The 17,674-nt window shown below is 39.0% G+C and overlaps 2 protein-coding genes across 5 annotated transcripts in view; both read right to left on the minus strand.

Moving 5' to 3' along the window:
* cmip (c-Maf inducing protein) overlaps positions 1–2,307 on the minus strand; it is a 37,475-nt gene extending 35,168 nt beyond the window's left edge. Inside the window, exon 1 of the mRNA XM_008412545.2 lies at positions 1,404–2,307. Coding sequence (XP_008410767.1) covers positions 1,404–1,724 — 321 coding nt within the window. The 5' untranslated portion in view covers positions 1,725–2,307. The remainder of the gene's footprint in view (positions 1–1,403) is intronic.
* An 8,315-nt stretch (positions 2,308–10,622) lies between these two features.
* gan (gigaxonin) overlaps positions 10,623–17,674 on the minus strand; it is a 16,760-nt gene continuing 9,708 nt past the window's right edge. For all 4 annotated transcript variants that reach the window (XM_008412549.2, XM_008412550.1, XM_017305523.1 and 1 more), the window contains 4 exons: positions 15,458–15,594; positions 12,934–13,068; positions 12,152–12,261; positions 10,623–12,062 (listed from right to left, as the gene is read on the minus strand). In XM_008412549.2, the coding sequence (XP_008410771.1) occupies positions 11,890–12,062; positions 12,152–12,261; positions 12,934–13,068; positions 15,458–15,594 (555 nt within the window). In that variant the 3' untranslated portion in view covers positions 10,623–11,889. The remainder of the gene's footprint in view (positions 12,063–12,151; positions 12,262–12,933; positions 13,069–15,457; positions 15,595–17,674) is intronic.

Below are 17,674 nucleotides of genomic sequence, written 5' to 3' on the forward strand. Positions count from 1 at the left end.
GGTCCAAAGCAGAGTTTTCTATTGCGTATTCACACCTGCCCAAACAAACCAGAGTTTAATTAAAGCGGACTACTTTATAAAATTACATTTCTGTTGAAGGTTAGCAGCAGCTGTGCAGAAGCAAACATCAGAATCAGGGTTTGATATAAACTGAACAGCATGAGCAATTTGTTATGACTGTAGCTGTAGGATTTATTATCTTCAGAAAAAGAACAAATGACCCTTATCAATTAGTCATCTTGCTACAATAACAAAATTATGGTAGATCATGTTTCCAAACTCACAAGGCATTCGTCAGATTAGAATTGTAATTATGTAGTCATTTTCTTTCTGTTGAGATCATCAGTAAATGCTGTGTTTCTGTCGTTATGTTGGAGCGTTAAGCAGAAAACAGTCTATAAGTTGACCTTAGCAGAGTGGTTTTATTTAATGATGTTATTGATATTGTACTGTGTTTTTTTGTAACTAATTGTTTAACTGTATTATTGTCAGGACACTCTTGTAAAAGAGTTTAATCCTGGTTAAAGTTTCAGTATGTAACTTTTAGTAAGAATATGTTTTTTTACACATTTGTTAAAAATGTCACTATGTCCTGACACTGGAATACAAGTCAGATAAGCAGTGAAAAGATCGATCTCCTTCATAAACTACCAGAAGAAATTAGCAAAATCAACCAATCAGAACCAGGAGGCGGGTCTTAGCGCTGTCAATCATCCTCGTGTACGCGGTGCTAAATCTGCTAATGGTGGAGAAACAACTCACTGTTACAGGATAACTGTTTATCCACCATCATCAGGGGCTAAGCTAACTAGCTTTAGCTTTCACAATAGCCATTGCTGATGGGTAGAAGCTTCAAGCCCTCCCCTCCTGCCTCTGATTGGTTGTTTCTGGCAATGGGAGGACTGGGAGAAGGCAGAGAGGATTCATTTTTTTGTTCTCAGATTATCTGTCTCATATACTGCCAAGACATAGTGACAGTTTTAACAAATATTGAAAAAAAAAACATTTCTGTGAATGTGACGTACTTCAGATTTAAATAAAGGTTTAATGAAAACAATATTGTTATTGTTTGTATTCTCTCATAAAATTTAACCTGAAATTGGAATAAAGTAGTTAATGCTTATTTTTGGTGCCTTTTCTAATCTTACTCCCCCCCCTAGGTAACAGATACATTAGCTACGCCCCTGGACTGGAAGCTCCTCTCCTCACCTGGAGGACCAGAAGTGTCCACAGGATGGTGTCTGTGTCCACGACCCGCTTCCCTTTTTTCCCGAAATGCGTCAAAACCCAGAATGCGCGTCCAAACAAGACCAGCTCCGGTGCAGGAATGCAGAAGCATCACGCACCGACACATTCATAACCGCAGCCACGCACACGCGTGTTTTACAGTTTTCAACACTCACCGTCGCCGAGCTGAGGCCGCTGTCCGTCAGCGTCAGGTGGTGCGGCTCCCACCTCCGCAGGTACTTGGAGGTGAGCAGCTTGCTGAGGAAGGTGCGTGGGTGTTTGACCACGCAAACCTGGATGTCCCCTTCGTGCAGCAGCTTGTAGCGCATCCCGCTGCTGCTGCAGTGGTGCAGGGACCTCCTGCACGGCCCTGCGCCCAGCTTCGTGTTGTTGTTGCCCTCGGACATCTCCCCCAGTAAGGGCTTGCTCTCCTCGCACTGGTAGAACTGGTTGTTGTGCAGCTCGTTGGGTCCCCCGCCGCCGCTGTTGTAATCCATTTTCTCCCCCAGTAATCCCAGTATTTATTGTTCCCAGTGGAGTTTTGACGGAGGGTCGTGGAGGGTTTATTTTTTTTGTTTGTTTGTTTTAAAATAAATCAGAAGKTCGTTGGGATGAGGCGGAGGGAAAGGAAGGGGTGGGGGGAGCTTACCTACCAACACACGAACAGGACGTCAGCAGATCCAGATGTTTCAACCGTTTAATCACTCACTGACAATAATCCACCATTTTCCTCTCCGTGAACAGTCTTCACGGTGCGCGTACTCCCCCCACTCCACGGACACAGCGCCGTTCTCAGAGTGTGAGGGCCATGGCCTGATCCACTGGGTACACCTCGGAGCCGGACTCAATAAATCCTCGGGTCGAATCGGCAGAAAAACACTTCGTTCCGGCGTCTCCGGGATCTTCAGAGGGTGTTGTAGGCCATTTCTGCCTCTCCGATCGCTTTTATTCTCCGCTTTTCCTGCTGACCGTCTCAGTGTGAAGAGGAGCCAGCACTCTGCGCTCATTGGACCCTGCCCCGTCACGTGACGCCGGACTGACGTCAATTGGGAGGCGAGCGGATGAGCCGTGCGTCTTTTGTACCATAGTGTGTCTGCTGGGGGCGCGCGCGCGCGTTCGKCTCTCCCCTCCCTGGGTGCGCGCGCATAAAAAATGGAGTTCAAGCGAAACCCTCCTCCTCTTCCTCCACTTTCTTCTTCCCTGGAAATGATGCATAATTCCAGGATTAAAATTTTCCAGTTGATCAGAATAAAGTGAAAAAATTCGTCGTTACTTTATGACATTATAAAAATTTTCAAATTTAAATTATTTTTATTTAATAATTAACTTAGCTCTATGTTTTCAATATAGAGCAGTTTATATAAAATGGGGTTTTCTGCATGGAGTTTGCTTGCTTTCCAGGTACTCCGGCTTCCTCCCACAGTCCAAAAACATGTACTTAGTGTAGACTAGAGGAAAGAATTATTACATTAAAATAATTTGAATTAGAAAATTATTATATATTTCTACCAATTAAAACCCCAAAATTCAATATATTTCAAATTTTCTTAACCTTATATATCAAGCAAAACATTGAGAAAAGAATATATGCATGTAGTTTATGTTATTTGAATATAGTCATATTTGCTTCACATTTTTATTTTTATAATTACATTTTATTCTGTATATAATTCTAATAATTATGTTTAAATGCAACATAGTTTTAACTTTGCCAAATTTTAATCTTTGAAATTTATTTTTAAATTGAATATTAGGCACCAGCAACCCTCCCGACCCCACTGAGGGACAAGGGYGTAAGAAAATGGATGGATGGAAATTGAATATTATTTATATATGTTTGTGTTGTATTTAATAAAAAGCCATAGAATGTTTTTTTTTTTATTATTTGGCAATTTGTGAGAGATATTTATTTGTTAACCCAGTAACATTTTTGACCAATCTGAAATGACAAAGTTTCACATCAACATGTTTGAATCATCCATCCACTCTCCCACTCGCTGACTGTACTTCCGCAGAAAACCAGGTTTCATTTTCACACAAATAAGGGTTGATAAAATAGATAAAAAGAGGCATCTTTCCCAATTTTTCAAGACAACACTCTGTTAAAAAGCCTGCAGAAACCAGCCAGGGTGAGTGACTCAAACAGGGAATAAAAGCTTCACACCGGCCCATCTCAGGGGTCCCAGGCCACAACAACAAATGCTTCACCTGAGATTCCCAAAAGGAACCATCTTTTTTCCGTTCTGTCATCATTGTTTGCGTCTTTTACGGAAGCTCTGACTATCCTTCCTGCTATCCGACGCCGCAGGTTCAAACAGGCCAGAATATCTGCAGGTTGTGTCAGCACTAAGTACGTCAGCAAACACAAGAAAGAAGGCCGGAAAGTGCCAGGAATGTCGGGCATCACAAGATATTCATTAAGAAATCATGGAAATTATGAAACATTTTATGACAGGTTTTCATGTCTGCAGGGCTACTTTGTTGTGATTTATCTACAAACTGTGTCATTAGTAATATTTTCCCAACTTTTTACAGTCATTTGTCGCCTGCTAACTGTCCCTGATATCAACAGTACAGGACTGTTTAGTCTGTTTTATTCAAAATAAATAATTGTTTTTCTTTCATAAATACATACACATATATGCAATTATGATGTTCATTTAATTTATAAGAATTTTTAAGGAAGTTTGTCCTGCAGTGCAGTTGATCTTTTAGGATTTAAGTGATATTTACAATGTATTCCTAAAATGATCCACATATTTGATCATAAATGCGTTTAAACTAAATATTAACTTATATTTAATTTGTTCTTGTGGAGGCTTGTTAAACCAGGAAGAAGATTTACGGGTTGTGGTAATGTTTTATTTTTATACAAAATCCTTCAAAGTGAAGCTTTTAATGTCTTTTATTTCCCAAAATCCATTCAGAGACTCAGGAAACGCAGAGTCACTGGTTGCTATGGCGATTTCCCACCTTTCCTGGACAGCAGTGAAGGCCGAAATTAAACCTCAAGCAAAAAGCCACTGCATGAAAACTAAAAATGGTATCAAGACCGTTCATGACTCATGACTTTCAGAACCTTCTGGTGGTCTTTATATCTTTTTTTGAAAAAAGATATAAAGATAAAGATAGCAAAAATATAATGGGAGCAAATGAGAGGTTGGATGTGTGCTTTCTGCACTCTGAGTGGATTTGACAGAAAACAGTAATTCCTCCCACCGTCAGAGACATGTTGGATGAAAGTAGACAGAAAAATCTACGTTTTGATGTATGAACTGCACATGTGGAACCGAAGCTGTAGACTTGAAAGTTGCTTGAATCAAAAATGTTTCTGAATACTTTATGGAGTCAACAGATAAATGTTACATGGAATTTTCGGGCACATTTGCATGAAATTTGTATATAATTTCAATATCTTAACAAAAAACAGTAACTGAGACTGGTAATAAATTTTGTTTACAAGGCAGAACAACACTCTTCTAAAGTGCACGTAATTATCCAGATGTTTACAATGTCCTTCAACTGGAAAGGAAATCTTGCTTTTTGTCTCTTTGACAACATGCAGCAGAGGAAAAATTACTTAATTAAAAAAAAAAAGTAACAGACATGGATCCAGTTTCTGAGACGAAACAATATCCCAGTTTAAATGAGTGCCTCGTGGTTCTTTCCACATGTTCCAGTATTTACAGTAAATACTGCACTGCATCACTGTCATCTAAACAGCAGCTCACTTGTTGGCACCTTGTGACTGTCCGTCTGCGAGGAAAATGTAAAAACCTGAAAGAGGCCATGGGATTGCTTCAATTTGTTCTAAGGAGGAAGTTTTGTCACAAGTGGCTTCTGCTGAGTGTTTCATTGACGTCAGAGGATTAAATTCACAATCTGCTGAAAAGCACACGAAGAGTTTTGCTTTTGTTTCAGTCTAAACGCTGAAGTTTTCACAGGAACATCGTCTGCTAAACACACTGCTTTGTTACCAGACTCTTCATCTATCGATTCATCTTTCTGTATATGTATATGCATCTGTCCATCTATTCATACGTTCATCATAGAGTCCAAACAGATCTTTTTTTGTTTGATGAATTTCATCTGACGCAAAGAAAATTAATTATACTGTGTAGTTTTCTATGATTTATTCGCCATTTTCTATTTCTGCCTACCTTCATTCTTCTTATTAATATTATGATGATTATTATTATTTGCTATTTCCTTTTTTTATATTCAGATTTCCCACTGCAAAATGGGAACAACTCCAACTGCCACCCAGTAAAAACTTTTTAAGAGTGACTTTGCGATTCAATATGGCCGCTCCTCGAATCAACAGTGGTGGAAAAGTTTATTTTACAACACACACATGTAAGAGTGTCAATATTATGTGTAGCGCCTGCAACTATAACCTGAACAAATTAAAAGCTGTGTTTGCTTATGGAAAGTAAAGCTTAAAATAATGTTTGTAATAACTACGGCAAATAATGTCTATGGGTGTTGCCATGTTGGGATCCTGACTTCTTAACTGGAACTCTTTTATCTTGGATCTGATGTTGCTTTCCAGTTGTACTCAGAATTTGAAAGTTCTGACTTCCCAGTTGGGAAGGATCAACTGGAATACCCTCTGACGTTGGATTTCCAACTGGGAAACTGGAAGAAACTCTTACCTTACCACAGGGGCCACGTTTCATTGGCTAATGCCCATTTTACGTCACAGCGCAGCTACCACATGCGTGGCCGTCTCACAAACGCAAGCTACTGTAGTAAATACATGCTAATGTACTTTGTGGACTAGCAGACTGGCAGAAAGTTTTTGCGTCAGGACTCAAAAAAGAATGGTTCTCCACCGTCAGTGGGGTATCTGTACAGGCGATGTCAGGTATCCTAATCGTATTTGTAAAACTAAAATTCACAGATTTCCAAAATCTGAAACGGAAAGCCTTGCTTGGATCAAAGCTTGTGCACGTCCGCATTTGCAGCTCAACCGTCGTAGGATCAATAAGAACAAAGGAGTGTTTGCTGGTGTAAGTATTATTGCTTTGCTTTCTTTGTGTTTAGTGAATGAAAAAATAAAGTCAATAATAAACACATCCATTATGAAAACCTTTTAGCCAAGTACAGCAYAATGGCAGTACTGATACAACTTCTACACCTTGAAGCCTGTCTGTTACACTCTTACGTTAGCTGAACAGAACAATATGCAATGTGACATACATTAAAGATTTTATTTCACCTGAAAAGACTTTTTACTAAACTGTAATCGTGTTAGCCACGCTAATCGTGTTAGCCACGCTAATCGTGTTAGCCTCCGAGTACCGTGTATCAGGCCTAGCCACATACGAACATTTTCCAACAGAAATCACCCTCAAAACCAGGAATGCCCGACTTACCCAGCCTTGCAAGAACAATAGCCATCAGTGATCTTGTCCACGGCTATATTTATGCTGAGGGTGTGAGGATTTGCTGTTTTTCTCATCGACCGGTAGCATTTAGCTGTGACACGCACTATGTTGGAGGCATCGTGTGGCTCAAAAACCTTGATGTCGTCCAAAAAAGATGACATGAACTTGTTTGTTCCCCTGTCCATTGTCGTGGCTGATATTTTTTGAAAATTCGGCAGAAATGCTACACTAATCGACTCAGAAATACTCTGCAGTGAGTAAGTCGAAATGAAATTACACATAGAAGCTAAGCACCGCAAGGCTTTGTTTGTGAGACATGCAGTCACGTGAGACTTTCGAGGGGCGTTTCTGGGCGGACCTTGGTAAGGTACATTACGATGGACTTAAATATGGCATCCATATGCGTCTGTGATGGAAACATGTTTATTTATTGAGACACTTATGTAAGAATTCTTCTAAAATCAATGTTACGTGTAATACCTGCAATTCAATACTTAAAAAATTTAAATGGTGTTTGCTTACTGAAAGTAAAGCCTAAAACTATGTTTGTACGATGTACTGCAAACAATGTCTAAGGGCGTCGCCATTTTGGAGACCTGACTTAACTGCAACTCACAGCATAAGATCTAATAGAATGGATCTGTTATCTAGTTGATTGGATTAAAGTACAACAAAAAAATTCTGACGTACTTTAATCTCAAAATTTAGGGTTTTTTTTTCTCAGAATTCTGACTTTAATCTCAGAATTATAACTCTGTGTTAATTTATGCCAAAATCCAAATACATATCCAAGCATTCTTAGGCACATGTCAATTATGTAAGCATATAAAAATAATTGCATAATTCCTGCTACAGGATTTTAAATCTCCATTTTAGTCACAATGAAAACCTGCCTCAAATGTATTTGGTAAATTTGAGTTTTAAGACTAGATGTCCAAAGTTGCAACCTTTTTTGGGCCAGTGCCCCCCTATCCATTATCCAGGTCACTAACTGCCCCCCAATCAAAGAAGATGTGGGCTACTTGCACCAAATAGTTTTTTTTTATGATTAATATTACTAGCATTATTGTTGCTGTCTTGATTTGTATTGTTTCTGTATTTATCATCAAAAATCCTTAAAAATTAACACATTACTGAATTATTAGTTTCCAAAGAACAAAAAAACCATGTGAATAGAAATCCTTTTTAAAATGCAATGGACATTCAACTTAAAATCAGTAGGCCTATCAGCAGCCAATCAGAATGGAAAAAAAATCTTGTTCTATGCCATTTTCTGTTGTTCGTTGTTAAATCTTGCACAAAATGGCCAGATAAGTCACACAGCAATACCAGTTTAAACTTTGCAAAAAGATTGTGCTCTGGAACATTAACACATGGGTAGAACTGCAACATAAACATGGATGATATTTTTCTATAGTCTCGGTGCAAAAATAAATCTACTCCAAGATGTCAACACTTGCCACCACTGAGCAGATTTATCGGTCTACCTCCACAGCCTGGGGCAGCTAGAATGACCAGACTTCTGCTCTGACCTCAACCAGCATGTCCCACCTCAGGTATTCAGTGTGGCTGTGTCACAAGTACCAACACAACCACAGTGGCTGACTTGACAATTTTTCAACCGGATGCCATCCCACAACAGTGCATGACCAGCATGAGAAGGTTGTGACAGGCTGTTTATGGTTCTCCCTGTCGTTACCCCTGCTTTTTAAATGAATTACCAATACGTCTTTAAATTTAAATCCAATCATCTACACCTGCCTATTGTTTCAGGGTCCCGAGGGTGCTGGTACCCATCTCCACCGGCTACTGGGTGAGAAGTAGAATACATCCTGGGCTGGTTGCCAGTCCATTTCAGGCTTCTATCAAAACCAATTCACCTGAGAATTAGTACCATATATGGAAGTGGCACTGATTGAAAAAAATCCGATTTGAGTCGCATTTGCCTGCTGTATGAACATAGCTTAAGTGTTTACATCCCATGTTATTCACGGTACTTTTTTTAATAATTATTTTTGTGTGACTTAAATCTATGACTTTAACTTGTTTTACATCTGAATTTTCCCACTGTGGTCCAATAAAGTATATTCTAGTTTATAAATGCACAGAGTTGTTTGGCAGTAAAATTGGGGGATTAAACAGTACTGGCAGCATGCTTCTTCAATCAGCTCCTTTAAACTGGTTGTTTGACTGCTATCAGGCACATGACCGGGTTAGATGGATTAAACCGCTCGCTTTAATTAAAACCTACCCCCTCCTGTAACGCTACTCTGTAATCCTGTTTCCTTAATCACTTGTCTAGACATATACTCACAGAAAAACTGAGTGTCTGTTGATCTGAGAGGTGATTAAACTGGACATATAAAACATGTTCCTAATGTGTTGGATTTAAGGAGTCTTGCAGGGCGTATAAGTGGTAACATGAGATAACAGAAAATGTGAAGACATTTAAAAGAGGCCTACCAAAGTGGCCCAGAATCAGCGGTTCTGATGCTAAGGTCAGTTAATTGTAATCTACACAAAGTTCTCCAGTGACATCACACTTCCAGGAGCTTTGCAGCCGACAGCCATCTTAGTAGGTACCATAACTTGGTAGGTACCATAGCTGTGTCCGAATTCGGGGTCTGCATCCTTCGAAGGACTGGTCTACGTAGGACGGGTCATTCGAAGGCCGGGAACTTAAGACAGTTGCTAAGGAGTTGCTATGACAACAATAAACAAACGACAAGCTTAGAACTATATCTAAGTTCTAAAGTTAGCTCGAGATAATATCTAAGCTAAATATTGTCTAGTTTATCTAAGCTTAGACAATAAGGTAGATAATGTTCCCAAATACCTTATAAACAATATAAGTACATTTGAACACCGTTACATTCTTTGAGTAGTCTACCCGCCTGAGTAATACTAAGAGAAATACTGCCGAACTAGCAAAATTAGCTTAGCTAATGTAGCTTTTACCTGTAAGCTAAGACGGACATGTAGCCTATGTGTGTCACTACTTACTCTGCCAGTCACCAGAACCTTGTTATTCACACGAAGACGTCCTTCGTGTGCATATCCTTAACAAAGCCGTTGATCCCCACAGCAACGATTTTGTTTTTGCTGGTTTCAAAGTCATGGTTCTCTAGGCTTTGGGCTGTGCTTGCCTACAAAGATGGCGCGGATCACTTCCGGTTGAGACTTGTGTGGCAACACTAGCATGTTGACCAACATGGATTTAATCAGTTTAGTACACAGTAGTTTTTATATTAAAATCAGCTGAAATGCTAGTGTTAACTGCTACCATTCACATGGGTTGTAACTAGCATGTTGACTAATATTTACTTACCCTATATGATCATATGGATGGATAACAAAGCAGTAGGTTTAGCAGGTGATGTTCATGTGAACACGTCTGTGTTCAAACAAAAACAAAACGAGCGTTTTGTTTTCAGCACTTAGTGAATTTCCTCACAAACAACCAAACGTGAGGCGCTGTTTAGACAACAGTGATGCTGTGCAGTATATTTACTGTAAATACCTGACTGTGGAAAGAGCCACAAAGAGCTCCTTCATACCACTGTTTTCTTACAGAAACTGGATCGATTTGTTTTTTTAATTAAACTTTATTTTTTGTTGACAAAAGATTAAAGTTAAATATCCTAAACATCTGGCGCTGTGGAACAACGTCGTTCCGCTCCGATTCATTTTCATACAGGAGACGTCTGAGAGAGACTCTCCAAACTCGTTTTCCGCCTCCAGGCAAAGATTTCCTCTGGAGCAATGAGTTCTAGGAACTTCCAGAAAATCCAGCAGGTTAAATTGATCAAACATGTTCACGACTCAGTGACTATGAATGATCAAAAGTGACGACGATACAAATGGTGTGTTTGCACAATAATCAGGCCCACACATAATTGTCCGGATGCATCATCTGGAAACACAGCGTCATTTTATCTGCAGGAAGCATCAACACTTTCACAAATAAAAAAATATCCACATTTAAACACTTTGAATAAACGTGCGTTTCCTTCGTAAACAAATTTATTATCAAGATATTTTGGGAATCCATCAATTTCTTTCAAAAGTGCCTCAGATCTCCAGATATCTTTGAGGCAGGTAACTTTTCTCTCCACAAAAGAATGTAATCCTGATGGAATAAAGCTGGGTTCAAATCACAAAACTGTCCTAGATCAGCAGCTCCAGTAAGAAATAATATAGATTTGAAATTTTAAAAAAGCCTCATAATCAATAAAATGATACATTATTTAAAATCAGGCTTGGCTTAATTCCTACCCTGGAAAATACTCAGTTTTTTTTATTCAAACCACTTTTACATCTACAGCTTTGTCTCCACATGTACAGTTTATATATCAAAACGTAGATATTTTTTTCTACTTTCTCCAGTGTGTTTCTCATTGTTGTAGGAATTACAATTTTCTGTCAAATTCCCCCAAAACACACAGAACTCGCATTAAACCACTCATTCACTCCGGTTATCTTTATGCTCTCTTTAATTTTCCATGTCTTCTTTTTAAAACCTTGCAGATTTATAAAAATGTACAAGTTTATCCACCAAAAGGTTCTGATATTCATGGATCATGATTGATTTTGACACCACATAGTTTTTATACAGTGGCCTTTTGTTTGAGGGTTAAATTTGGCCTCCTCTGCTCTCTGGGAAAGGCGGGAAATCACCATAGCAACCAGTGACTCGACATTTTCTGATTCTATGGATTTTTGGAGTGAACCTGCATTAAAAGCATCACTTTAAAAGATTTCATATAAAAATAAAAGTGCCACAACCTTTAAATCTCCATCCCAGTTTAACAAGCCTCAGCCAGAACAAATTAAATAAATGTTCACATTTAGTTTAAAAGTGTTCACCATCAAATATGTGGATCATTTTAGGAATATCACTTAAATCCTAAAAGATAACCTGTGCTGCAAGTTCCTTAAAAATCTCCTCTAAATTAAGTGAGCATCATAATTTTTTAGATATTAGTGTTCAATCTCTCCCCGACCCATTAGTAAACGTAAAACAATGAAGAATGATCTGTAAAGAACAGAAAGATAAAGTCTCAAGTTAAATAGAAAATATAAAAAAATTCCTAAAAAAAAAAAAAAAAAAAGAGGGAAAAGAAAACCTTCCCCATGAAAAACTTGTTTTGATGAGTTTTAGTCTCGTCAAGTCAAACGGTAAAAGTCCACGATCCCCAGCGCTTAGTTTCCTGTGACGCCCTAACCCTGATCAGGAGGCATGGGGCAGCAGTGAGCCGTGGGGTGCCAGGAATCACAACCTGATGGGGAACATGCCCTGGGTCAGCTGGAGGCGGAACAGGCGACAGTTGGCGATGCGCAGGGCGGCGCAGGCCGTTTTGGAGAGGTCGCTGGGGAACATGGGCTTGGTGCGGAACCACGTCCCGGTGCTGCGCCGGAACTCCCGGATGTAGTCGAAGCTCGTCCCTACGCACGCGAAAGGAAAAAAAAAAACCCGCTGCGGGTTAGCGATGCGACCGACCTGGAAAGCACCGGGTGCTGTTCTTTTTACTGACCCGTGTCCAGGTCTCCCACCACGTAGATGCTGGCCCCGATCGGAACCGCCCCGTAGACGAAGGAGGAGCTGGCCGGGATGCACAGGTTCTGGTCGTCAAGGAACATCCACCTGAAGCACAACGTTCAGGAAACACGTCAACTTTTCACGCTCAGAACGTAACCCAGTTAGAAGAGGTGGGTAGTAACTAGTTTCATTTGTTTTTTAATTTAAAGAAAATTATTTTCTTTTGCCTGAAAACAACTTACAGTTAGAATAAAACCGTTTATCCGCCGTCTTCGGAGGCTATGCTAACTAGCATTAGCATTCATGACAGGCTATGCTAGCAGTCGCGTAGCAGAGAGCTACTGTGGGCACAATGAGCAGGTTGTACACAACACTGATTGACAGCATTAAGACCCGCCTCCTGGCTGTGATTGGTTGTTTCTAGGTAGCGCTGGGAGGCAGAGGAGCTCAATCTTTTCAGATTATCTGTCTCGTATTAAACCGTCTGAACATAGTGACAGTTTCAACAAATATGTAAAAAAAAAAAAAGATTGTTACCATAGTTGCATGCTAAAGCCCTAATAACAGAAAAAGCTTGTACACCCGATTTAATCACTGCGTTAAATTACAGACGCCTAGCTGCTATTTTCTCAGTTCCAGTGTAAAAAGGGGAAAATGTGAACGTTTTTATCGCCTCTGTTTAATAAGAAATAACTGACATTTCATAGTCATGTTTTGGACTCGCCTCAATGCATTAAATCATGAATCATAAGCTGGATTAAGATTTTAAAACTGGACCTTCTCATCTCGTCGTGGTAGAACTCGGACTTGCAGGTCATCATCTGTCTTTGCTCGGGGTTTTCGCTCTCTTGGCTTCTGACTCCGCCGAACACGTAGAGCTCCTGACCGACGCCGCAGGCCACCGAGCCGAACCTGAGCGGGACAAAGTGAGTCATAAAACAGAAATATCAACACACATATCCAACATGACTTCCTGGTTTTCACGGATGTTCCGAAATTTCAAAAACAAACCAAATCTTTCCATAGTTGAAACTGAATAAAATGACAAAAATATTTTTCTCAATGTCTGAAATGAGATGAGACCAAACTTATCTTTTTTACGCCATATTTAACAAAGTTATTTCTGTTTGATAAATGCCACAATAAAAGAGAGACAGAATATTTAAGAGATTTTTTTATATGTGTCTTCAGGATCAGAAATTCACATAAATTTCCTCAGTTTTTGGTGCCGCTTTGCCTCTGAACTGGATCCTGAACTTTAACTTTCTGCTCGACTTTAAGACAGAAGATGCATTCGAGTTCATGCTAACATTTTTATTTGGTCATTTGATTTTGATAGTGTCCCATTTTTCAAAGATGGCTGACAGCACATTTCCAACAGATTGGGCAATAAATCTGATCAATCTAATTTTTGGCTTTTAAAGATTAAATTTTTTGTTTTTCTTTGGGTTTCCGTAGTTTGGAGTGATGTCAAAGGGTCGCCATGAAGTTTACTTGGACTTCAAATTCAGGTCAACTCTACCAGAAAATATAAGGATGAGGCAACAGTTTTAATTTTAAGAATAAAGTCAAATTAATACGAGGATAGACCGTTAAGATTACCAGGATAAAGTTGTAAAATTAGAAGAAAAAGTCGTAGTTTTATGGGAACTTCAACACAAAAAATACCCCCAAATTAAAATTGTGTAACATTGAACATTTTGTGAAGTTATACTTAAGTTTTACAAATAAAAAATATTTAATATTTTAACACAAAAGAATCAAATTATTATCAATATCAGGAGTTTAAAAGGATTTTGCTAACTATTGAGTCCATTTAGAAGAAAACCACATTAACTGGTCTACATCAGATCTTTATGACTAATTAAATGTACTTTTCTCATAATTTTAAGATGTCATTCAGGTAAAATAGTGTCTTTATTCTGATCATATTACGACTATATTCTTGTAATTAAAGCTTCTCATACTTTATCGTACAACTTACAGGAGAGAGAAAGAAAAGCCGCTTTTCAAAAATATTTTCTGTCATTTCTAATCTATTTTTTATAAAAGAAAGTGAGAAAAAATTTTATTAAAATCAGCTCTAACAGAAGATGAGGTCTACTTATTGATATGTTGTCCAAATATTAGCTGAAAAATGGCAAAAATGTTCTTTTTTGTTTTAAATCCAAACACCTGAGACTTGTGACATAATTTATCTTGACCACATACAGACACCACATCCTGCACGTTCTGTTTAGTTCCCGTTTCTCTCAACTCAAATAATACAATCAAAGATCAATCTGGCTTGGAATAAAAATTGATAAGAGGTTGAATATTTCTGATTGCAAAAGTTAGAGAAACTAAACCGATACGAGTCATTTTTGTTTAACAACCAAGTTCACAGTACAACTTCAAAACAGGCCTGTTGCAATAAGCAATAAATCAATTAATCACATGTTAAATTAAACTCAATAATTCTAATTTGCATGTTTTTTTTTTCCTTTCTCTCTTTCAACCAAAATCTGGATGACAAAAGTCTTCAGTCTGTTTACAGAAACCTCATGATTGATTTTGTTTGTTGTTTCTGTTGTTTTGTTTGTTTATTTTGGATATTTAAAATGTTGAAGTGTTAAATGTAGATTATAATTTACAGTTCATTGATCTTTGAGAATGTTTTCTTGCATTTTTATGCCTTTACCATTATTTTACTTGAAAATGGTCTCAAAAAACAATCCTATTGTTTGGGACAATCTAAAGTCCAGGAACATTTGTTACCATTGCCTACTTCAAGAAACTATAAAAACTTTTCTAAATATGTGATATTTCAAAGTTGAAGTGATGAGTTTCTGATCTGATGAGTGACTAAAAACAACAAGATGACCTTAAAGTTCAGCCTCAGTAATGAGAGGAGTGCAGACGAAAAGTAAATGAGTGTGTGAATCAGGTTATGGAGGAAACGTGAAAACCACAGATATGAGCCGGGATGTGGTTATTCAAAGAAACCCCTCAGAAAAACAACCTTCAGCGGCTTGAATAGGTAAGAATCTGATGAAGATTGAAACCCAAAACTCTGGTTCAGCCGCTGGTTTGCATCAACGCCACAGCTGATGAGGAGAAGAGTTTTCCAGGCTGAATGCAGCGTGACTCGACAGCAGCAGCATCATGTGTCAGCATGGATGAGGCGTGGCGCGGCTCAAGCTAACGCTAAACCATTCAGGATTGCGACAGAAGCCTCGTTTCATTTCCTGTTGAGCAACTCGTGCTTCCGCGCGGCGTCACGGCCGATGTGCAGACGGTCACCTGACGGCGTCACGCTTACCGTCTCTCCTTCAGGGGACACAGGCCCGTCCACTGCTGGGTTTTTGGGTCAAAGCTTTCCACAGAGTCAAAGAGTTTCCCGTAGGATCCACCGCCGATGGCGTAGATCTTCTTATTCATCGAGGCGTAGCATCCCACCTAAGGGCGAAAATGTAATCTATGCTTTTATTTACTTAACTGCAGCATACAAACCAAAAAAACTAAACCAAACACCATTGCATTTTGTTCTTCATTCATTTCCATTTAGTTTCCTTTGATTAGTGTCATCCTCTCTTGGTTTATTGCTATGTCCACTATTGTTTATTGACCATCAGTAATCTTCACTCATCACCTGCTGCGCCGCCTAATCGTCATGTGTTTCACATCATGTGATTTTTCACTATTCAGCGTCGGATTCTGTGTTTTATGCTATAATTCACATCTAGTTCGTCGCTCCGTTTTATGTCCCGTTTCTCCTGTTTCAGAGTTTTGCGCAATGTGCGCGTCGTTTTTGTTGTGTTTTTTTTTACCCCCTATGGTGCAGGGCGGTCGGGAAGAGTATCGATGGGGAAAAGGCAGACTGACATAAACCTTGTAAAACAAGGGAAACAATTTCGGTATTTTGCTTATTGAATTTTAAAAGTGCTGTGTTGTTCTATCACCCCCGTTTCATACCGGTGTTAACACTATAAAATGAACGCTCTCTATGGTGGTATCACCCATGGAGGGATTTCTTTATTTAAATGGGTTCATTTTTCAGAGGGATACAAAGTGAGGGWATCGTGATTTTAGTAATTACATGTTTATAAGAGCGATTTTCTGTTGTCCTTCCATGGAAGCGGGCAGCCTTCAAACGGAAATAAAACACTTTTTAATATAAGTTGCTGCTTTGACATGATCACAGAACTGCCAAAACATATGTACAAAAATCCTCAATAAAACATCACCGGGTGAGACAAACTCCATCTTCTTTCATAWCGCATTTGATTTAACCGCCAAACCGAACGCATGCGCTTCTTTTCTATAAACCGTTTTACAGTCATTGGTCAAGAACACGGGAGCTAGAATTCTGATTGGCAGACATCTTTGTCTATTATTTACAGTTTAGTTGAGGCGGGCCGTTTGGTCCAGTGCTCGCTTTTCTTGAAAAGCCGGAAATCCGGCCCCCAGATGGCGCTCTTTAAGCCCGGATACTACAGTTTGGTTGAGGCAGACCATAAAGATTGGTTGAGGCGGACCGTTTGGTCAAAAGCTGGAAATCCGGCCCCCGGCAGGAGCTCTTTAATCCCTGTATGGAGCAAACTTCCAGAAAACTGCAAAACAGCTGAAACACTGAGTGCCTTTAAACCTACATTAAAACCCACCTGTTCAGATTTGCTTTTGAATCGTAGTAAATGAAACGCTGACCAACATTTTCGACGTGTGTTGATGATTTTCACGATGTCACTCATCAAAATGTAATGTTTGTTTCTCAATTGTTTATTGGACTTTGTTTTTTTATGTTTTATGATTGAGTTTTTATGGTGTAAAGCACTTTGAACTGCCTTGTTGCTGACATGTAATATTCAAATAAACCTGATTGTGTTAACGTGTTAAAATCTGCGTCTAAAGTCTAGTTCTCCTCTGAGTGGTTCAGAAATAAACAAAATAACAGGAAAGTGTTACAACCTCATGTTGGTCATACTTTTATCAAGTAAGTCTGTGAAACTCAGCAGCAGTCTGTGGTAACGGTTGACATGATGTCTTAACATGAAGCCGTTCCGTCACAATAATTACCTTTTATTACAAAGAAACAGAAAAGAGACGTCACTAAGAGCAGCTTCAGCTGAAACAACAAGTTCAGAGAACAGAAGTAAAGGAAACGGATATAAAAGCAAAATACAAATATGATAAGATGCCACCACACATATGCTGACTGGGCCCTGAGACCGTCCTGCTGCACAGCATGTTTCTGACAGACGATGCAAGAAGAAGAAATTACACACTCAACCAGAAATTACAGAAAAATGTCAATAAGTCACATTGTAGCTCTGATGTTTTTGTGGGATTTTTCTTTGCTTAAATCAGTGACAGTGGAAAATTTTTCTGTAATCACTAAAATCTATAAATAGTTTCTGTTTATTTAGGAAGTATTAAATACTTGATTTGCTAAAAAAGTAATATTAGCAACGTTTCCTTTCTCAGGAACTCTTCAGAGGTTGTACAGCGCCCCCTGCAGGTCACAGAGGTGAACAAAACT

This window comes from Poecilia reticulata, linkage group LG6, assembly GCF_000633615.1.
Source record: "Poecilia reticulata strain Guanapo linkage group LG6, Guppy_female_1.0+MT, whole genome shotgun sequence".
In the NCBI taxonomy this organism is placed as follows: Eukaryota; Metazoa; Chordata; class Actinopteri; order Cyprinodontiformes; family Poeciliidae; genus Poecilia; species Poecilia reticulata.